Source organism: Dendropsophus ebraccatus, chromosome 12 (genome assembly GCF_027789765.1).
Source record: "Dendropsophus ebraccatus isolate aDenEbr1 chromosome 12, aDenEbr1.pat, whole genome shotgun sequence".
NCBI classification, from domain to species: domain Eukaryota; kingdom Metazoa; phylum Chordata; class Amphibia; order Anura; family Hylidae; genus Dendropsophus; species Dendropsophus ebraccatus.
Genome location: NC_091465.1, coordinates 15,037,564 through 15,059,730, shown reverse-complemented (window position 1 = coordinate 15,059,730; position 22,167 = coordinate 15,037,564). Strand labels below are relative to the sequence as shown.

General features: G+C 46.3%; 2 protein-coding genes across 4 annotated transcripts; one reads left to right on the top strand and one right to left on the bottom strand.

Annotated features, from left to right (window-relative positions):
- The first annotated feature begins 594 nt into the window (after positions 1-594).
- LOC138769719 (cryptochrome-1-like) lies at positions 595-9,929 on the top strand. 2 transcript variants are annotated; one of them, XM_069948351.1, is made up of 11 exons: positions 602-820; positions 2,075-2,294; positions 2,572-2,766; positions 2,858-2,976; positions 3,631-3,785; positions 3,920-4,060; positions 4,556-4,723; positions 4,855-4,995; positions 6,312-6,463; positions 7,236-7,459; positions 9,629-9,929. In XM_069948351.1, exons 2-11 carry the CDS (start codon positions 2,080-2,082, stop codon positions 9,676-9,678), a joined length of 1,560 nt encoding a protein of 519 aa, XP_069804452.1. In that variant the 5' UTR covers positions 602-820; positions 2,075-2,079; the 3' UTR covers positions 9,679-9,929. The 2 variants fall into 2 exon arrangements, with proteins under 2 accessions (XP_069804453.1, XP_069804452.1); XM_069948352.1 differs by lacking the exon at positions 7,236-7,459 and having other exon boundaries at positions 595-820.
- Positions 9,930-12,571: 2,642 nt separating this feature from the next.
- FOXRED1 (FAD dependent oxidoreductase domain containing 1) lies at positions 12,572-22,045 on the bottom strand. 2 transcript variants are annotated; one of them, XM_069948353.1, is made up of 12 exons: positions 21,873-22,045; positions 19,454-19,674; positions 19,079-19,189; positions 17,576-17,694; positions 16,914-17,008; positions 16,738-16,839; positions 16,031-16,107; positions 15,753-15,913; positions 15,521-15,650; positions 15,338-15,442; positions 14,120-14,375; positions 12,572-13,265 (listed from the first exon to the last, which is right to left on the bottom strand). In XM_069948353.1, exons 1-11 carry the CDS (start codon positions 21,988-21,990, stop codon positions 14,121-14,123), a joined length of 1,494 nt encoding a protein of 497 aa, XP_069804454.1. In that variant the 5' UTR covers positions 21,991-22,045; the 3' UTR covers positions 12,572-13,265; position 14,120. The 2 variants fall into 2 exon arrangements, with proteins under 2 accessions (XP_069804454.1, XP_069804455.1); XM_069948354.1 differs by lacking the exons at positions 19,079-19,189; positions 19,454-19,674; positions 21,873-22,045 and adding an exon at positions 18,461-18,479.
- Positions 22,046-22,167: the final 122 nt, after the last annotated feature.

Here is a 22,167-nt window from a genome sequence, read left to right as displayed (position 1 = left end):
TTACTGTACAGTAATGGAGAGGATGGGAAACACAAGGGCGGACAGAGACTGCAGGAGGCATGAAGGAATGAGCAGGGCAGATGTGGGCACATACATGCAGCGCTCTCTGTCCGGGGAGGGAGGGGTTACAGCTATGGAGAAATTACCTCCACAGTCCTGTCCCCTGATGTGAGCCCCAGCCTGATGTGGATCTGCTATGATTTGGAAGGTGAGGGAGACTTCCTGGGTCAGAGTACAGAGCTGTAGACCCCGCTATGCAGACCATGCCCCTCCCCCACACTTGCTCCCACCCAGTACAGGGAGCTCTTATACCAAAGCAATGCTCCTAAACCAAGTCACAATTTTGAAAAACTGTGAGCTCTTAAACAAAATGCTCTTAAACCAAGTTATTCTAAAACCAAGGTACCACTGTGATCCAATGTATCGTCCCATCACCGGGTAACAGGAGGGTGACCGTGCATACAGTTATATTACAATACTATTGTCACATATTATTCAGGACAGCGACTCAGATCCCGGACAATCTTCCGGCGATTACATCGGCCGATTTCAGAGTTCTGTCATCTCCCCACGTGCGCCGCCTCCAGGGTGTATAGGGTTAACAGCCGGGGTGTGACTAGTGCGGCGCGCTGCTATTGGTCTCTCCAGCGGAAGCTCCTCCCCCGGGGGCGTGGAATGTTTTGTAACTTTTTTTTTATGTAACGTGATTTAACCGTGTGAGGCCCGGAGCACAGACGAGACCCCGCCGGATCACCGGACACAGAGAGCGGAGCCGGATCAGCGGACAGAGAGCGGGGACTGAGCCGGATCACCGGACACGGTACAGACAGACACTACACCCTGCTGCCTCCTCCACTGACACTGAGCACCTCCTCACTACTACCCCCGTCATCCTCCAGGGACCCTACACTGGTGGTATATAATGCTGCCACTATTACTCCCATCATCCACTCCTACTCTGTATTGTTACCCCACAGTTACTGCTCCCATCATCCTCTGCTGCTCCTCTACTACTACTCTATACCTGGCTATTATCACCCCCATCATCCTACTTAGTAATGTTACTACTATCACCCTATCGTTTCCGCCATCTATCCTGTAATCCGCCATACTTACCATCCAGCATACAGGCGCCAGACTTATAAACATTCTAGGTGGCAACTTTTTATCCAGCAAACCCATGTGGAAGGGCGACTATCCCGGATAGCCTCTAGGTCCAGTGCCAGCCACATGCCAGGATGACTGTACTACTACTACTACCACCCCCATCATCCTGTACTTACCATACAGCTATACACTATAGGACTGTACTACTACTACCACCCCCATCATCCGGTACTTACCATACAGCTATACACTATAGGACTGCACAACTGCTGCTACCCCATCATCCTGTACTTACCATACATCTATACACTATAGGACTGTACTACTACTACTACCACCCCCATCATCCTGTACTTACCATACAGCTATACACTATAGGACTGTACTACTACTACTACCCCCATCATCCTGTACTTACCATACACTATAGGCCTGTACTACTACTGCTACCCCAATCATCCTGTACATATCTTACACCTATACACTATAGGACTGTACTACTACTGCTACCCCCATCATCCTGTACATATCTTACAGTGATGCTTAGTAATGCTGCGCTACTACTATTACTAAACCATTCTTTCCTTATTTTGCAGTCATGCTTCACCACTACTATTACTCCTATCATCCTACACTCCCAGTAAGGATACTCTCCTATTACTGGCACATCACCATCTACAGTACTTAGTAATGCTGCACTACCACCCCCATTGTTACTGTGCTATAATTACTCTACCATCCTTTACGTACCCTACAGTAATGCCCACCACACTCACCACTACTATCACCCCCATCATCCTCTAGTACCACACACTGATACCCATTAAGGTTACAGTAATACTCCCAGGATTCTCTGCACTACTGCTCCCCACATCTGTATCATCTAATTACCTACCCCTCTCCACACTACTACTACTACTACTCCCAGCATCTTCCTCTACAGTCTGATTGGTCTCCTCTTTTGCAGCCACCATGCCACATCGCTCCATCCACTGGTTCAGGAAGGGGCTCCGCCTCCATGATAACCCCGCCCTGCTGGCAGCCATGAAGGACTGCGAAGAGCTGCACCCCATCTTTATTCTGGATCCCTGGTTCCCCAGGAATATGAAAGTCAGCGTCAACCGCTGGAGATTCCTCATCGAGTCTCTGAAGGATCTGGATGAAAACCTGAAGAAGATCAACTCCAGGTAGAGCCTAGTGACCCCTGTAAGCGGATGGCTCCTCATGGGCGGGACTTGTTATGTGGTGTTCCTTGTGGGCGGGGCATATTCTGTACAGCTCCTCGTGGGTGGGGCTTGTTCTGTGCTGTTCCTAGTGTGTGGGGCTTGTTCTGTCCGACTCTTCATTCTCTGCTTCTTGTATTCTATGCGGTTCCTCGTAGGAGGGGCTTGTTTTGTGCTGCTCCTCGTGGGCAGGGCTTGTTCTGTCCGACTCTTTATTCTCTGCTCCTTGTATTCTGTGCAGGTTGTTTGTGGTCAGAGGAAAACCACCCGAAGTCTTCCCGGAGCTTTTCCGGAAGTGGAAGGTGACGCGTCTGACCTTCGAGGTGGACACCGAGCCGTACTCGCGGCAGCGGGATGCGGAGGTGGAGAAGATAGCAGCCGAGCACAAGGTGGAGGTCATCCAGAGGGTGTCCAATACCCTGTATGATGTGGACAGGTGGGTACAGCAGCGCCCCCTTGTTATTTTAGCAGTAAAATGCCCTATATTTTCGGCTTATGTCATGTGACCCCTTTTTCCCCTCTTGCAGAGTGATCGCTGAAAACAATGGCAAACCCCCCCTGACCTACGTCCGCTTACAAACAGTCTTATCCTCTATTGGTCCTCCGAAGCGTCCGTGTCCGGCCCCAACTCAAGAAAACATGAAAGGTACAAACAAACCAAGCAGCCAAAAAAAAAAAAATCTGCCATAAAATTCTCCCAGATCCTCGAAATACAGATGATGGGAGAGAGGGGAGGATCACGTGGCAGCTCTCCGCAGTGTGCACACAAGATGGTGTTAGAGAGCGGCGGCCTCCTCTGTGGACGAGATTTATCAAACATGGTGTAAAGTAAAACTGGCTCAGTCGCCCCTAGCAACCAATCAGATTCCATCTTTCATTGCTCACAGAGTATTTGGAAAATGAAAGGTGGAATCTGATTGGTTGCTAGGGGCAACTGAGCCAGTTTCACGTTACACCATGTTTGATAATTCTCCCCCTTTGAGTTGCAGTACCATGTTTCACCATTGTAGATGGAAAGATATTTACATAGACTTCAATGCAACAGCGCCCCCACGCATGATCTACTTGGTAAAAATTCTCCTCCATTCTGTGTATGGATATATTGATAAGTGCATATAATTTAGTGAACCTTCTCTTGCATATAATATACACTTACCAGTATATAATAGAAGAGGAGTGGGGTGTCTATACTGGGGCAATGGCTGGAGCCTATGATCTGGTTGCCACATGGAGGTGATGCATTTAGCTACTTGCAGTGAAGGACAGAGGGGACCATCTTTGACTCCCCCATTCTCCCCAGATTGCCGCACACCCTGGAAGACGTCTTATGATAAGGTATATGGGATTCCTACATTAGAAGAGCTCGGACAAGACCCCGTCAAGCTTGGCCCCCACCTGTACCCTGGAGGGGAGAGCGAGGCCCTGCAGCGGCTGGATCTGCACATGAAGAGGACGGTGAGGAGACCTTAGGTTTACCATCTCCAGCCGGTCAGATGCCGGATTTCGCTGTCTGGTCGCCACTGTAGATATATACAGATTAATATACAAAGCTGAACATCACCTGTATCTCTATTGGTCTCTTCTTTTAGGCCTGGGTCTGTAACTTCCAGAAACCGAACACTGAACCCAACTCTCTAACTCCCAGTACAACAGTGCTGAGCCCTTATATGAAATTCGGGTGTCTGTCCGCACGGACCTTTTACTGGAAACTGGTGGAGATCTATCATGGGGTGAGCTGGTCACTTTAATAGGAGAATGAATCCATATTCTGTTTTAGGATACCTAAAGGGGTTGTTGAACTTTTTTTTTTTTTCAGATCAACTAGTCCAGCAAGTGCCAGAGATTTCTAATTTACTTCTATTAAAAAATCTCCATTCTTCCAGTACTTATCAGCTGCTGTATGTCTAGCAGGAAGTGGTGTGTTCTTTCCAGTCTGACACAGTGCTCTCTGCTGCCACCTCTGTCCATGTCCAGAGCACTAGCAAATCCTCATAGAAAGCCTCTCCTCTTCTCCAGACTGGAAACAATTGGAAGTAAATTACAAATTTCTGGCACCAGTTGATTTAAAAAAACAAACCTTTTTTTTGTGAACAACTCCTTTAAAGGTGATAGTGATGGTGGTGGTTGTGGTGGGGATGTCTCTCATTGGGACCCCCTTATGAGACCAGATCAGACACCTCCTTGTCGATGACATTGACTTTCCTTCTTTTTTTGCATTTGCACAGAAGAAGCACTCGTCTCCCCCTGTATCGCTCCATGGTCAGCTGCTGTGGCGGGAGTTCTACTATGTAGCGGGGGCAGGGATCCCCAACTTTGACAAGATGGTAGGAAACTCTGTGTGCTGCCAGGTGGATTGGGATGAGAACAAGGAATATCTGCAGGCGTGGACTGAGGTGAGTAAAGCTTTGGCTGTGCAGGCATGATGGGAAATGTAATTTTGCAACAGCTGGGGGGCTGCAGCTTTGAAACCCCTGCTATAGAAGTTAGGTCGTATGCTGACCACCTGTCTGTCGACCTCCCGCAGGCCAGGACCGGTTTTCCCTTCATAGATGCCATCATGACTCAGCTGAGGACAGAGGGCTGGATCCACCATCTTGCTCGGCACGCCGTCGCCTGTTTTCTGACTCGTGGGGATCTGTGGATATCGTGGGAGGAAGGTCAGAAGGTCAGAGCAGGTGCAGCTGTGTGATGTAGTGCAGTCGCTTCATAGTTGGGGGGGTGGGGGGGTTGCAGGATTGATGTGCATGGTCCCGGGGTAACATATACCTGGCGGAGCAGGATTGATGTGCATGGTCCCGGGGTGACATATACCTGGCGGAGCAGGATTGATGTGCATGGTTCCCGGGTGACATATACCTGGTGGAGCAGAATTGATGTGTATGGTTCCCGGGTGACATATACCTGGCGGAGCAGGATTGATGTGCATGGTCCCAGGGTGACATATACCTGGCGGAGCAGGATTGATGTGCATGGTCCCAGGGTGACATATACATTGCGGAGCAGGATTGATGTGTATGGTTCCCGGGTGACATATACCTGGCGGAGCAGGATTGATGTGCATGGTCCCGGGGTGACATATACCTGGCGGAGCAGGATTGATGTGTATGGTCCTGGGGTGACATATACCTGTAGGAGCAGGATTGATGTGCATGGTCCCAGGGTGACATATACATTGCGGAGCAGGATTGATGTGCATGGTTCCAGGGTGACATATACATTGCGGAGCAGGATTGATGTGCATGGTTCTGGGGTGACATATACCTGGTGGAGCAGGATTGATGTGTATGGTTCCAGGGTGACATATACATGGCCGAGCAGGATTGATGTGTATGATCCTGGGGTGACATATACATGGCGGAGCAGGATTGATGTGCATGGTTCTGGGGTGACACATACATGGCGGAGCAGGATTGATGTGTATGGTTCCGGGTGACACATACATGGTGGAGCAGGATTGATGTGCATGGTCCCAGGGTGATATATACCTGGCGGAGCAGGATTGATGTGCATGGTCCTGGGGTGATATATACCTGGCGGAGCAGGATTGATGTGTATGATCCCGGGGTGACATATACATGGCGGAGCAGGATTGATGTGCATGGTCCCAGGGTGACATATACCTGGAGGAGCAGGATTGATGTGCATGGTCCCAGGGTGACACATACATGGCGGAGCAGGATTGATGTGTATGGTTCCGGGTGACACATACATGGTGGAGCAGGATTGATGTGCATGGTCCCGGGGTGATATATACCTGGCGGAGCAGGATTGATGTGCATGGTCCCAGGGTGACACATACATGGTGGAGCAGGATTGATGTGCATGGTCCCGGGGTGATATATACCTGGCGGAGCAGGATTGATGTGCATGGTCCCAGGGTGACACATACATGGTGGAGCAGGATTGATGTGCATGGTCCTGGGGTGACATATCCCTGGGGGAGCAGCCGGGTACCCTGACTTCTATGTTCTCTTCCCACAGGTATTTGAGGAGCTGCTGCTGGATGCTGACTGGGCGCTGAATGCTGGGAATTGGATGTGGCTCTCGGCCAGCGCCTTCTTTCACCAATTCTTTCGGGTTTACTCCCCGGTGGCGTTTGGGAAGAAGACTGACAAAAATGGAGACTACATAAAGTGAGTATGAGGAGCTCAAACATTCTTATATATGTCCAGAGCCTTAAAGGGAGACTCCTTCTACTTCTTTAAAAAAAAAAAAAATCTCAAGCCTTCCAGTACTTATCAAATGCTGTATGACATGCAGAAAGTGGTGTATTCTCTCCAGTCTGACACAGTGCTCTCTGCTGCCACCTCTATCTGTGACAGGAACTGTCCGGAGCAGGAGCAAATCTCCATAGAAAACCTCTACTGCTGTCCAGACTGGATGGAATACACAACTTCCTGCAGGACATACAGGAGCTGATAAGTACTGGAAGACTGGATATTTTTTAATAGAAGCAAATCTGTGGCACTTTCTGACACCAGTTGATTTGAAAGAAAAAGAAAATCAGCTGGAGTACCCCATTAAAATATGAGAACACCTAATACTACTTAGTTTTTGAATGCACTATAGAATAGGGATCACCAACCTGTGACTTTCCAGTTGTGGCAGGACTACAACTCCTATCATGCCCTGACGGAGTATGGTGATTCCTGTTATCCAACATGTTGCTCTCTAGCTGCCCTCAAACTACATCTCCCATCATACCCAGCCAGCAGACAATGCTCATTCCTCATTCTGTGATCTTAGGGAGACCAGCCAAGCCATAACACTGCCGGCCTGTGTCTGAGACTTAAATGAGGCTCACCAGGCTCTTCATATTCATTCTGTGGCTGTCATTGTATGATGGGAGTTGTAGTTTTGCAAAAAAAACCAAAAACGTTGACGCCTCCATCCCATATCTGACAGGAAATATTTGCCGATATTAAAGAAGTTTCCACCTGAGTACATATATGAGCCGTGGAAGAGTCCCCGCAGCGTGCAGGAGCGGGCCGGCTGTATCATTGGGAAGGACTACCCCAAACCCATAGTGGAGCACGAGACTGTACACAAACGCAACATCCAGCGGATGAAGGCCGCGTACGCCCGGAGGTCGGGGAGCGGCGGAGAGTCCGAAAGTCCAAGCAAGAAGGGTGAGAACATGTGCTGTGATGTATAGGAATAAAGGGGTCTTCTAAGTTTATATAGTATGTGTCATCTGTGCAGCTCGCTGTGCAGCTCGCTGTGCAGCACAGACATCTCCCACATGTCTCTATGTATCCCCTTTTTCTCTCTGTGCAGCACAGACATCTCTCACGCCTCTCTGTATCCTCCTGCTCCTCGCTGTGCAGCACAGACATCTCCCACATATCTCTATGTATCCTCCTGTTCTCTCTGTGCAGCACAGACATCTGTCCCATGTCTGTGTATCCTCCTGCTCCTCGCTGTGCTGCACAGAAATCTCCCACATGTCTCTATGTATCCCCCTTTTCTCTCTGTGCAACACAGACATCTCTCACACCTCTCTGTATCCTCCTGCTTCTCCCTGTGCAGCACAGATATCTCTTTCATGTCTCTGCGTATCCTCCTGTTCTCTCTGTGCAGCACAGACGTCTGTCCCATGTCTGTGTATCCTCCTGCTCCTCACTGTGCAGCACAGACATCTCCCACATGTCTCTGCATATCCTCCTGTTCTCTGTGCAGCACAGATGTCTCTCACGTCTCTGCGTATCCTCCTGTTCTCTGTGCAGCACAGACATCTGTCCCATGTCTGTGTATCCTCCTGCTCCTCGCTGTGCAGCACAGACATCTCTCACGCCTCTCTGTATCCTCCTGCTCCTCGCTGTGCAGCACAGACATCTCCCACATGTCTCTGCATATCCTCCTGCTTCTCCCTGTGCAGCACAGATGTCTCTCACATGTCTCTGCGTATCCTCCTGTTCTCTGTGCAGCACAGACATCTGTCCCATGTCTGCGTATCCTCCTGCTCCTTGCTGTGCTGCACAGACATCTCTCACGCCTCTCTGCATATCCTCCTGCTCCTTGCTGTGCAGCACAGTCGTCTCTCATGCCTCTCTGTATCCTCCTGCTCCTCACTGTGCAGCACAGACATCTCTTACATATCTCTGTGTATCCTCCTGCTTCTCGTTGGCCTGCACAGACGTGTCTCCCATGTCTCTGTGTATCCTCCAGCTTCTCCCTGGCCTAGCCCTATTCCACCTTCTGTCCTCCAGCATCTTCTTGCCTTGATCTGCCTGTAATAAAAACCACGCCAAGTTCCCCAGACCTGAGAACAAGCATGGCGGAGGAGTTAGTTGGTTGCTGGCTTTACTCCTCCTCCTCTTACCATTGGGGTTCCCCTGAGATCAGTCTTATCTCTTTATACAGCCCCTTTTCCACAGTCTTCAGCAGATTTGACCTCCAATTGGACACATAGAGATGAAGCTAAAGTTCTTTTTCTATAAGTCCTGCTTGATCGTCCTAAAGGGGTACTCTGGTGAAAACTGTTTTCTTTCAAATCAACTGGTGTCAGAAAGTTATATAGATTTGTAATTTACTTCTATTTAAAAAATCTCATGTCTTCCAGTACTTATCAGCTGCAGTATGTCCTGCAGGAAGTGGTGTATTTTCAAGTCTGACACACTGCTCTCTGCTGCCATCTCTGTCCATGTCAGGAACTGTCCAGAGCAGGAGAAGTTTTTTTATGGGGATTTGCTCCTGCTCTGGACAGTTCCTGACATGGACAGAGATGGCAGCAGAGAGCACTGTGTCAGACTTGAAAGAATACACCACTCTCTGCAGGACATACAGCAGCTGATAAGTACTGGAAGACTGGAGATTTTTTAAATAGAAGTAAATTACAAATCTATATAACTTTCTGACACCAGTTGATAAATAAATAAATAAATAAAGTTGAGAAAAATAAATAAAATAAAATAAAATTCTGGTTCTCCCTTTAAGCCAAGATCATTTGTATTTACTGACAGCAAGTAGGTCTATTAAAGCGTTACTGTCACTTTAATTTTTTTTCTTTTTACATGTTTGTGTAGCAGGCTACAAAGTCTGTTTCATCATGCATATATTTAGCTTTATTTGCATCAGACTGGAAACCCCCTTAAACCCCCCTAAAGGCTAAACTAAGGTTATTTGTGATCTCCAGTGTTTGTCCCCCCCAGTGGCTGACATGCTGGGAGTTGTAGTTGTGCAGAGGTGGAGGGGGTGGTCATATACTGGAGACGTCAGGTCTGTATAGAGTGCTCTGTAGGTTGTCCATGTGGTTCTGGGTCCCCCGTAGACAGTCACAATGAAATCTTTTATTCCAGGCGTGAAGAGGAAAGCGCCCTCTGTGGCCGAGCTCTTAAAGAAGAAGTAACCGGGGCCGGAGCTGAAAGAGGAAGCGATGCCGGGTGGAGCGAGGCATGACCGACCTCACAGCATCGGGAACTGAAAGCGAACGCAGAGCAGCCCCTCTATCCCTCATGCGGTCATGGCGGCTGCGGTTATAGTCCTTACTGTTACAGTGAACGGCCATACTATCATTGCTGCTTCTTCTCTGTTGTGTGGTGGATATATAGGGACATGCACTTTGATTCTATAGACCAGGGGTAGGAAACCTTGGCTCTCCAGCTGTTGCAAAACTACAACTCCCATCATGCCTGGACAGCCAAAGCTTTAGCTTTGGCTGTCCAGGCATGATGGGAGTTGTAGTTTTGCAACAGCTGGAGAGCCAAGATTCCCTACCCCTGCTATAGAGGCTGTGCCTTTCTGTATATTATAATGGTGTTTGTTGGGGGTGTATATCTAGAACCTCCGGTATTCAGGGACTTGTTAATGGATACTCCATGGTTCTCTTAAAGTGGCTATTCAGGATTTAAAAAAAAAAAAAAAACAGCGCCATCTTGTCCTCAGTTTGTGTGTGGTATTGCAGTTTAGCTCCATTGATGTGAATAGATCTGGGCTGTGATACGGCACACAACCTGAGGACAAGTCGGTGCTGTTTTTGAAAGAAAGCAACCACGTCTTCTCAAACTCTGAATAACCCCTTTAAGCTAAGGTTGGGGTCACACAATCGTCTTTTAGCATTTCAAAACTGCAAGGTGTGGATTTTGTATAATGTAACCCAGTGCAATAACGGCAGCTGCAGGAAGAGATGCACTGTACTGTCACTTTATTTCTATGCTACTTAAAGGGGTACTCTAGCGAAAAGTTTTTTCTCTTTGAAATTAACTAGTGTTAAAAAGTTATAGATCTGTAATTTACTTATATTTAAAAATCTAAAAGTACTTCCAGTACTTATCAGCTGCTGTATGTCCTGCAGGAAGTGGTGTGTTCTTGCCAGTCTGACACAGTGCTCTTTACTTACCACCTCTGCCCATGTCAGTAAATCCCCATAGAAAATCTCTTCTGCTCTGGACAGTTCCTGACATGGACAGAGGTGGCAGCAGAGTCAGACTTGAGAGAATACACCACTTCCTGCAGGACAAACAGCAGCTGATAAGTACTAGATTTTAAAGAAATTACCCCTTATGGTTAAACTTATGGTTCAGTGGGGGAGGGAGATTTATTTTACTGAGCTTTTGTAACTGTTACCTTCAAATAAAAGCAAATTAAAAATCCTGTGAAATGTTAAAGTTTGAAATAACGGCCACAGCACAACTTTCTACCATGGTAGTCCTCTTTTTTTTTTTTTTTATCTGGATTTGAATGCAATTAATAGGATTTGTTAGGTTTCTGTGAATCATACAGCTTAAATAAGGATTAGAAAATAGATATTTGGAAACCGACATTCTCATCCTCAGTATACCAATGGTATGGCAGCACAGTTCCATTGATGTGAATGGAGGTGTAATACCATGGATGACCAGGGAAGTGTGTGGTGCTGTTTTTTTTTGAAGAAAGTAGCTATGTTGTTTTTTTGTTTTTTTAGTACTGATGTTTAATTCACAGAGGATTGTCTAGTCTGGATACACCCTAAAAAAGTCATCACATCTTCACCTGGTGCAGCTTAAAGGGGTTATCCAGCCTTAGAAAATCATGGCCACTTTCTTCCACAGACAGCAACACTCTTGTCTCCAGGTCAGGTGGGGTTTGCAATTAAGCTCCATTCACTTCAATGGAACGGGGTCGGGGTCCATTTACACAGAAAGATTATCAGACAGATTATCTGCCAAAGATTTGAAGCCAAAGCCAGGAAGGGATTTGAAAAGAGGAAAAATCTCAGTCTTTCCTTTATGACCTGATCTCTGTTTATAGTCTGTTTCTGGCTTTGGCTTCAAATCTTTGGCAGATAATCTGTCAGTTAGTTAATCTTTATGGACCCTTTACTAAACCTGCACCCAAGAGTGGCGCTGTCTCTTGAAGTAAGTGGCCATGTTTTTTGATAACCGCTTTAAGGGTATGTGCACATTCCTTTGGGCGGATGGTGGATTCTGTTTGAGAATATCATTGAGTTCATGGGAAGGCAGAACTTCAAGCTGGGCCGACTCCGCTTGGAAGTTGCCAGCGTATTCAGTAGTGTGCTCATACCCTTATAGGGGTAATCCAAGATTGGAAAAACATGGCTGCCTTCTTAAAAAACAAACAAAACAAAAAAAAAAACAGCGCCACCCATGTCCTCAGGTTGTGTGTGGTATTACAATTCAGCTCCATCCACTCTAATAAAACTAGGCTGCAATACTGCACCCAAACTGAGGACAAGAGTGGCACTGTTTCTGGAAAGAAGCGGCTATATTTTCCTAACTCCTTTTTATGACCAGGCCATATATTCTTCTCCTGCTGACTGGGTTCTACTAGATCCAGTCCAGCCCAGCCCAGCGGATATGATTGGGGTCACTGGCAGCTCCACCTAGACCCAGCTGCTCTGTGAACCAACCATAGTCCTGCCGCTCATACTATCACAAGCGCTGCAGCTGCATCTACTGTATACATAGATGGAGAAAGCTGTAACTTTATTAGATTCCTAAGAGGTCTCTATTCTGCAGCACACAACACTACACCCTACAGTAATCTGACAACAGGGCGGGGCTTAGACAGGAAAAATATGCCATTTCTGGCAAGACCCCCACAATGTAAGTTTGGATCTTGCACTTTATCTGGTCAGGCCTCTGATGTAATGTGAGTGACTGTGACATCATCAGTGTGTGACCCCCGGCTTCCTATAGTCTGGCATCTGATAATCCAGAAACTCTTCATCTCTTAGAATATAGATCATAGTATTCTATTATATACCTGACCCATATTCTGCAATAACCAGAACACACACAGGGTCCAGGAAAAAGATTTTATGATCATAAAAAAATATATTGTATATGTATATTGTGTCTCCTTAAAGGGGAACCAGCAAGAATTATTCTCTATTAAAGCACCCGTACATTTTCAGTTCAAAGAAATTCCATATGACAACACTTCCTGGCACGTCCGTGTTATCAGACCAATTGTAGCAATCGATGTGAATCCCAAATAGTACAATAAGTGCTCGGACAAACGATTACAATAAGACCACATAGGGACAGGAAGTGTTGTCATAGGGATACATTATTACTTGGTGAACTGAGATATAATTGTAGGTCAGCGATTGCTAAAATGCCTCTCTCTAGCTAATGCAAAACTACAACTCCCAGCATGATCTGACAGCCTTCGGCTGTCAGGGCATGCTGGGAGTTGTAGTTTTGCAACAGCTGATGAGTCGCAGGTGGTATTTTCTGGTAGTTCCCCTTTAATTACAAATTGCAGCATAAGAATTATTTAAAAAAAAAAACACATTCAGAGACGTTTGATATGAGGTCTGTGATTTGTAATGACGATTAAAGGAACCGTAAAGCGATGACTTCTCCGTCCGGCCTCCATCTTTCTCTCATTTTATTGTAATTATGACACCAAGTTTGATCTCCTGGAGCAGCAGCGGACATTGGCGCGTCCCGTCTCCTGATATGGCGGCGGCCCTGTTCTCCCGTATCCACTCTATAGGCAAGAAATGTTGTAAACCTCTATGAATGCTGCAGCAAATTAAAGGGGTACTCCAGTGAAAATCTTTTTCTTTTAGATCAACTAGTTATATAGATTTGTAAATTACTTCTATTTAAAAATCTTCAGTCTTCCAGTACTTATCAGCTGCTGTATGTCCTGCCGGAAGTGGTGTATTCCACGTCAGGAACTGTCCAGAGCTGCAGCAAATCCCCATAGAAAACCTCTGACACAGACAGAGGTGGCAGCAGAGAGCACTGTGTCAGACTGAAAAGAATACACCACTTCCTGTAGGACATAAAGCAGTTGATAAGTACTGGAAGACTGGTGATCTTTAAATAGAAGTAAATTACAAATCTAAATAACTTTCTGACACCAGTCGATTTAAAAGAAAAAGATTTTCACCGGAGTACCCCTTTCCCCAGAAAAATCAGTCATTTAACTCTTTCCACAGACCCTGAATGGCATATACATCCATTACCCGTCTTCTCTAACGGTGCATTTACACAGAAAGATTATCTGCCAAATATGTGAAGCCAAAGCCAGAAATGTCAGGCTTTCCTTTATGACCTGATGTCGGTTTCTGGCTTTGGCTTCAAATCTTTGGCAGATAATCCGTCAGAGTAAACGGACCCTTAGTGTTGGCTGTGCTGCAATAAACTATGGGAATTGTTTCAGTGTCAGTCTTTACTATACTTCTAGCATTCTACTTGTGAACCAGGAAGCTCAGGATGAACAAAGGAAAAGGTTCATCCCACATATGGAACTGTGTAAGAACATGGAATAAGATGTAACATTGCTGTATCCGAGCCTAGGAGCTGTAAGATTCTTCCTGACGTTCCCCCTCTCACCTCACACAATGTTCCTCTCTAGGACGGGTTGTTGGAAAATAAAACGCTCGAAGCCGAAAGAGCTGAGATCCAACGTTGTAAAACGGCCGTGGTGCATTAACTCTGCGATGGCTCGTCCAGCTGCCGGAGCCTGCTGTAAGCCGTGGCCACTGAAGCCGCAGGAAAAGTAGAGATTCGGCACCAGAGGGTGAGTCCCAATGATGCCATTCTGGTCGTAGGTGTTGTAGTCGTAGTACCCGGCCCAGGCCGACTTCACCTGCAGGGAGGACGCCGCATTATTACAGGAATATGGGGGTCAACCCAGAAAGATGCAGGATCAGCAGCTCGAGTGAAACCCTGAAAAGGTCTGTACCCAGTCTATATAATGGTAGAATACACATTGTGCATCTTACTAACACATAATAGAAGCTTCTACACCCAGAGACCTGGACTAATGGAATACTGATCGGCTTACAATGTGTGGCTGACCCTCTCCCTGATGGAGCGGACACCTAACTAGATCCAGACCACAGAGGAAACCCTTAAATAGATCCAGAACTAAATGCAGATGTCAGAGCAGACCCCAACTAAATCCAGATGCCTGTGCAGAGCCCTAAGTAAGATCAGACCCCGGAGCAGAGCTCCTAACTAACTCCACGTGGCAGAGCAGACCCCTAACCAAAACCAAATGGCAGAGCAGACCGCTAACTACTCCAGGTGTAAGAGCAGACCCCTAACCAAGTCCAGGTGACAGAGTAGACCCCTAACTAACTCCAGATGGCAGAGCATACCCCTAACTACTCCAGGTGTAAGAGCAGACCCCTAACCAAGTCCAGGTGACAGAGTAGACCCCTAACTAACTCCAGGTGGCAGAGCATACCCCTAACCAAGTCCAGGTGTAAGAGCAGACCCCTAACTAACTCCAGATGGCAGAGCAGACCCCTAACTAACTCCAGGTGTAAGAACAGACCCCTAACCAAGTCCAGGTGTAAGAGAAGACCCCTAACTAACTCCAGGTGTAAGAGCAGACCCCTAACCAAGTCCAGGTGTAAGAGCATACCCCTAACTAACTCCAGGTGTAAGAGCAGACCCCTAACCAAGTCCAGGTGACAGAGTAGACCCCTAACTAACTCAAGGTGGCAGAGCAGACCCCTAAATAACTCCAGGTGGTAGAGCAGACCCCTAACTAAATCCAGACCTCTTGGAAAAATCTGCTCCAGCCCCCTACCGAGCACTAACCTTCAAGGACTCGAACACTGGCACTCTATGCGCCAGAAGTGGCCAGACCTTCTGCTGAAAATACTCGTGGTCTACCTCCAGATTACTGGGGTCCGGCTCCTCATCCTGTGGAGAAGGAAAGGACATTGTAACCGGTGGTTTTCATAGCGAACTGCTGCCATCATACACACGGCCACCACTTACCTCGGGGGGAGAGAGGCCTCCGATGTAGTTTCCCCCCAACCCCTCCCTCCTGAAGTAAGCCCCCGAGCTGTCAATCAGCAGCGGGCAGTCCAGGCCGGGACCATTGGGGCAGTGGAACATGTAGACGTACCTAAAAGAGAAGTCACACATGAACATTATAAGGCATCTTCATGGTTATATGGGAGGCTGCTATATAAATGGCGCCGTGTTTGACGGACGAGGATGATGACACCTTTTTCTGGGCTCCACGGGGAGTCGGATTTCCTCATAGGAGCCGGGGTTCCCGCTGCCGATCCCGCACATCTCTGCCACTTTGGAGGACCAGGCGCCGGCGGTGTTGATGACCGCCATACATTCCACCGGCTGGTTTTCCAGACTGTTCTGCATTTGTACCTGGAATGAAAAAAAAAAATAAAAACACAAGAAAATCCAGAATGGGAAAGTGAAAAAAAAACTAAACTACAAAGTGCATGATTGAAGCCAACATGGATGACGCCTCTTTATACGCACAACGACTTGCTTGATTGTTTTAAAATTCACCGGATCCCCGTCCTCCGTTATCATCTCTTGTGTGGCGCAGTCAAATCCTGGCAACAAGACAGGTGTACATTAGGAGCAGAGCATTCTGGGAAATGTTGCAGCAATCGAATCAGTGCAAATTACATATAATGCTGCGTTTACGATCGCATTTGAGCGATAATCGTACCGTGTAAACACAGCAAACGATCAAACGACGAGCGAGAAATCGTTTATTTTGATCTTTCAACATGTTCTTAGTCGTTCGCTGAAAATTCGCAGACCGCTTGGTGTAAACAGTCTTTCACCGATTTACCCTATGTAAAAGATGGGCTTAAGCGATTTTAAAAACGATCGCAATAACGATTTTTCTTACGAATTTTCAAATGATTTTTCTAACGATTTATTCAAACGCTGATTGTTATAAAAGTCAAATCGTTGCTTAAAAAACGTTAAACGATCAATTGGGCGAATTATCGCTCAGTGTAAACGTAGCATTAGTCTCTATGATACAGAGTGAATAGAGCACTGCACACCCAGTGGTCACTAATGATATTGCACATGTTTGACTAATATTTTCCTTTTATGAAGATTTTTGTCCGCAACAGCTTCTTAGAACCTTATGTAGAATAGATGTGGACTGTTCTTGTTCCTACACAAACAATGGTGAGAACTGACACTTGTACACATGGGACACTCACCTGCCACCTCTCCATGACAATGCAGGACGCCCATGGACAGAGCCTTACGCCGGAGTGCGCTCAGCAGCAACCAGGGATCGAACCAGCCCTCATTCTCCAGACCTGGTAACAGAACAGGCTGTAATTCCTGTAATCCAGAATCTGATAATCCAGAACAGATCTGAGCAGCGTCTTACCATAGGACGCCAGCGCCACATCCTGCGTATTGATCCATGGAAACTTCTTCTTGAGCTGATCCGGGGAGAGCAGCGACACTTTGGCTCCTTGTTCCCTGGAGTGTAAGTAAAGATTAGGAATCAGCATCAAAACAATCAAAGTTTCTATCCTTTCCTGGGAAAGGTGGGTGACAATTCATCTAGGTGCCGATATTGGGGTGACCACCTAGCTAAGCAGCACTAATAGGGAGGTGTATAACTAAGCAGGTCTACCATTCAGTCTGCTGGGAAAGCTGAGTAACAACTCTATGGAAGCCGTTTGGATTGTTACCCAGTGACTAACAGCTCGGCTCCCATCCACAATTTTTTGGCGTTTACCCCGATCACTAGACTCACGTGATCTATTAGCAAGGAAAAGCCATGACCCATAACAAAAACAGCATGACAGCGCAAAACAGCTTCATACTACAAAGTCCATTGCTGCGTACAGAGGCGGCACCCAGCTTTCCACAGACCCTGAGAGATCAGTGCTGCTGCTGTGTGTGGCCGACAAAGAATGGTCTAGATCAGATACAAGTGTAACAAACCCTCAGCTGTGACAAGTCCATTCAGTGACAGCACATTCAGGCATATTACTGGGCCTAGATTTACAGCCGGATCTGTGACCAGTGACGCGTCCGTACCTCTGCACTCGGTAATTCTCCTCCAGGATCTGCGCTCCTTTCTCACTGGACAGGAAGAGGTATCCGGAGGGGTTAAACTGAACGTCAATGGGGTCTTCATTCATAACACCCAGGTGATCCTGGAAAAAGAAGCGAGGGGGGTGAGAAAAACTCTGCGCCAACCCAACCGCACACCACTAGAGGGGGCAAGAAATTAGTGTTACTATGACTGCACTGATAATTCTGCTGCCTGTAACTGGAAACAGTCAGCAAGCTTGTGGACAGACACCACACAACAGCTGTGCTCTAATAATGTAGGGGGGGGGGCACAACTAGTATCTTCCAGTCACAAAACTCTACAGAAAATGGTCCAAACTCTCCCAGAATCATTGGAGTAAGCACAGACACCGAACAAGAAGGGGATGGTGGGATTCCAGCTGTGAGGCTGCAGAATAGTGAGTGCAGCTCTGGAGTATAATACAGGATGTAACTCAGGATCAGTACAGGATAAGTAATGTATATACACAGTGACCCCACCAGCAGAATAGTGAGTGCAGCTCTGGAGTATAATACATGATGTAACTCAGGATCAGTACAGGATATGTAATGTAATGTATGTACACAGTGACCCCACCAGCAGAATAGTGAGTGCAGCTCTGGGGTATAATACATGATGTAACTCAGGATCAGTACAGGATATGTAATGTACTGTATGTAGACAATGACCCCATCAGCAGAATAGTGAGTGCAGCTCTGGAGTATAATACATGATGTAACTCAGGATCAGTTATGTAATGTATATACACCGTGACCCCACCAGCAGAATAGTGACTGCAGCCCTGGAGAACAATACAAGGTGGATATACTGTGCCTATCATCCTATTACCTCACTTTCTGATGTCTTACATTGATATTGCGCAGGAAGTGGGCACTGTATATACACAGTGACCCCACCAGCAGAATAGTGAGTGCAGCTCTGGAGTATAATACATGATGTAACTCAGGATCAGTTATGTAATGTATATACACCGTGACCCCACCAGCAGAATAGTGAGTGCAGCTCTGGAGTATAATACATGATGTAACTCAGGATCAGTTATGTAATGTATATACACCGTGACCCCACCAGCAGAATAGTGAGTGCAGCTCTGGAGTATAATACAGGATGTAACTCAGGATCAGTTATGTAATGTATATACACCGTGACCCCACCAGCAGAATAGTGATTGCAGCTCTGGAGAACAATACAAGGTGGATATACTGTGCCTATCGTCCTATTACCTCACTTTCTGATGTCTTACATTGATATTGCGCAGGAAGTGGGCACTGTATATACACAGTGACCCCACCAGCAGAATAGTGAGTGCAGCTCTGGAGTATAATACATGATGTAACTCAGGATCAGTTATGTAATGTATATACACCGTGACCCCACCAGCAGAATAGTGATTGCAGCTCTGGAGAACAATACAAGGTGGATATACTGTGCCTATCGTCCTATTACCTCACTTTCTGATGTCTTACATTGATATTGCGCAGGAAGTGGGCTCCAAACAGCGACATCTGGATGTTTTCCGGTCGGGAGAACTGCTGCCGGATGCCGCCTGCCGAGAGAACGGTGGAGGCGTGAGAGTACTACAAGGTGAGAACAAGAAAGGGCGTTATTAAATAACATTACATGGTGTGAGATACGTTATAGTATATAAAGGGTATAGCACATGGTGGAATAATCCTGGCAGGAGAAGAGGGGAGCTATTTATGTGGATGATACATATTACACACATACTGCCTGATATACCAGTCAGAGGGTCTCCAGAAGTTACATATATACGAGGTGGACAGATCCCACCCATGACCTGTATCCTCTCCCTATAGACTTCATCTGGGGACATAACTCACGGTTGTGTCTCGCTCGACCACCAGGACGTTAAACGCTGTCCTCTTGGTCTGCAGTTTCTTCAACCAATAGGCAACTGACCAGCCCATGACTCCGCCCCCAACGATCACAATGTCGGCGTGGTCCGGAGGTAGATGGTCCGTGGATTTCGATGGGGACCAATCACTGCCAGGCAGAGCCTCCTTCAATTTCTTGTGAAACTTATCTATTTCCTTGGACATGCCTGGGGGAAGAAGATGGATGTAATAGCTGGTATTATAATATAAAGAGTGTGGATCTCATCATTATATTACTACGATATATCAGTGATGTCATACAGGGGGCGGGGCTGTGACTACCTCTCAGACATGATATAGGAGCTGGTTGTCAGCAGTAATAGATGAATAGCTGTTCCTGTAGTATTAGGTGTGTGGCTGATCACACATCATTGTATTACTATTATATTACATTAGTGATGTCATACAGTGGGCGGGGCTTCTATATAAACAGATGAGTGGATATTCTCCCGCAGCACAGAGCATTTCAGGGGGAAGTCAATAATGCATGATGTGACTAATGACACAGCTATATAAACAGCTGATGAGGTTTTATTATGGGTGTAATCACAACTATGTATTATTAACCTGAGATAACCTGTGCGCAGTCATCTACGCTGGCAGTGTCAGCAGAGGTAACGGGTAACAGACCGCTGCGCAGGGTTAATCAAGTGTGACGGGCAGAAGGGTACTGGCTCCAGAAGTACTGACACATCATGTCACTCATCCCCAGTAAACATCCGCACTATCCCCATGTGGTCCATTTTCTGCTTCCTACTGGTTATAGCTATAACTATACAGCCCAGCATACCATTATAATATATATAGCCCAGCATACCATTATATATACAGCCCAGCATACCATTATATATATACAGCCCAGCATACCATTATATATACAGCCCAGCATACCATTATATATACAGCCCAGCACACCATTATATATATATACAGCCCAGCACACCATTATATATATATACAGCCCAGCACACCATTATATATATACAGCCCAGCATTGCATTATATATACACACAGCCCAGCACACCATTATATATATACAGCCCAGCATACCATTATAATATATATAGCCCAGCATACCATTATATATACAGCCCAGCATACCATTATATATACAGCCCAGCATACCATTATATATATACAGCCCAGCATACCATTATATATACAGCCCAGCATACTATTATATATGCAGACCAACATACCATTATATATATATAAAGCCCAGAGTACCATTATATATATATATATATATATATATATATATATATATATATATATATATAATTTTAATTCGTTGTGGAAGCAGCGGAATCCCTTTATGTACGCACAGTCCTCAGCTGGGTTGGCTTATACCCAGCACATAATCCAGAAAAAAGCAGTTGGGAAGACAGCGTCCTTCGTGAATTAAAAAAAGTTTCTTTATTTAGCCATATGCATACACAGAAAAAATCACGACGTTTCGGCTCCTCTAATACATCCTGAGCCTGATACTTGAGAAAGGCTCAGGATGTATTAGAGGAGCCGAAACGTCGTGATTTTTTCTGTGTATGCATATGGCTAAATAAAGAAACTTTTTTTAATTCACGAAGGACGCTGTCTTCCCAACTGCTTATATATATATATATATATATATATATATATATATATATATATATATACAGCCCAGCACACAAATATATATATACAGGCCAGCATTGCATTACATATACAACCCAGCATAATATATATATATATATATATATATATATATATATATACACACCCCAGCATACCATTCTCTTTCCCTGGCTGCACTGGTGATTCAGTTTAAGGCTGTCAGAAATCATTGCCCCTAAATCCTTCTCTTCTGAAGTCTTTGCCAACACAGAACTGTGGATATGATACTCAGAGCCCTTCTCCCCTTCCTACATTGTTCTCTCTGTTCCTGGGAAAGCTGGGTGACAGTTCTGCCATGTAATTCTCATTAGTTACATAGCGATACATCAATGTTTTGCTAATGTGGCAGGCTGGCCGCTCAGAGGCCTGGGCGAGCTGGGTGACAATGTGTGTAGGGGCTGTATAGATGGCCAGCGACCCCTGGATCAGATCTTCTATTATTATACGGATATTACAGGTTATTGGCGGGGGTGTTAGGATATAATAGCACAGGCCGCGTCCTTCTTCGCGGTTCCTGGGATCATAAGGCGACTTATACGGTGACATTATATGGCGATGATATCCCCAGTGATTATGTATATATTACATGCACATATAGTATAGGATCTGTAATAATCCCTGCATGGATGATATATACTGATGACGTAGGCAGATCACACAGATACATCTCTCATAGAAGCCACATGGACACACAGTGGAGGCTGCACTTACTCTTGGTGAAGTCGTCCGGCTTCAGTAAGGCTGTGGATGTCCTGAGGCTCCTGTGTGTCCATGCTGTGGCCCCCAGGATAGGGCCCCCCCGGGCTAGGAGCACCCTGCCTGCACTCATAGCAGCCCAGCACTGACAGCTCCCTGCTCTGCTCCCGCAGATAGAGGACTTTCACAATGCGTGACGTCATCAAGGGGCGACCCTCTGACAGCCAATCATCGAGGAGCAGTGTAGATTTCACAGTCTCCGCTAGAGGGAGGTGTTTGCTGTGATGGGTGTACGAACATGGCGGCGGGT

Excerpts from the sequence above, each read along its gene's own strand:
- LOC138769719 (XM_069948351.1), top strand. The coding sequence starts at position 2,080 with ATGCCACATCGCTCCATCCACTGGTTCAGGAAGGGGCTCCGCCTCCAT. Across the intron at positions 2,767-2,857 it reads ACCCTGTATGATGTGGACAG|AGTGATCGCTGAAAACAATG; the intron begins GTGGGTACAGCA and ends CCCCTCTTGCAG. Across the intron at positions 4,724-4,854 it reads ATCTGCAGGCGTGGACTGAG|GCCAGGACCGGTTTTCCCTT; the intron begins GTGAGTAAAGCT and ends GACCTCCCGCAG.
- FOXRED1 (XM_069948353.1), bottom strand. The coding sequence starts at position 21,990 with ATGAGTGCAGGCAGGGTGCTCCTAGCCCGGGGGGGCCCTATCCTGGGG. Across the intron at positions 17,695-19,078 it reads ACTTCCTGCGCAATATCAAT|GATCACCTGGGTGTTATGAA; the intron begins GTAAGACATCAG and ends TTCTTTTTCCAG. Across the intron at positions 15,651-15,752 it reads CCCGTGGAGCCCAGAAAAAG|GTACGTCTACATGTTCCACT; the intron begins GTGTCATCATCC and ends CTTCTCTTTTAG.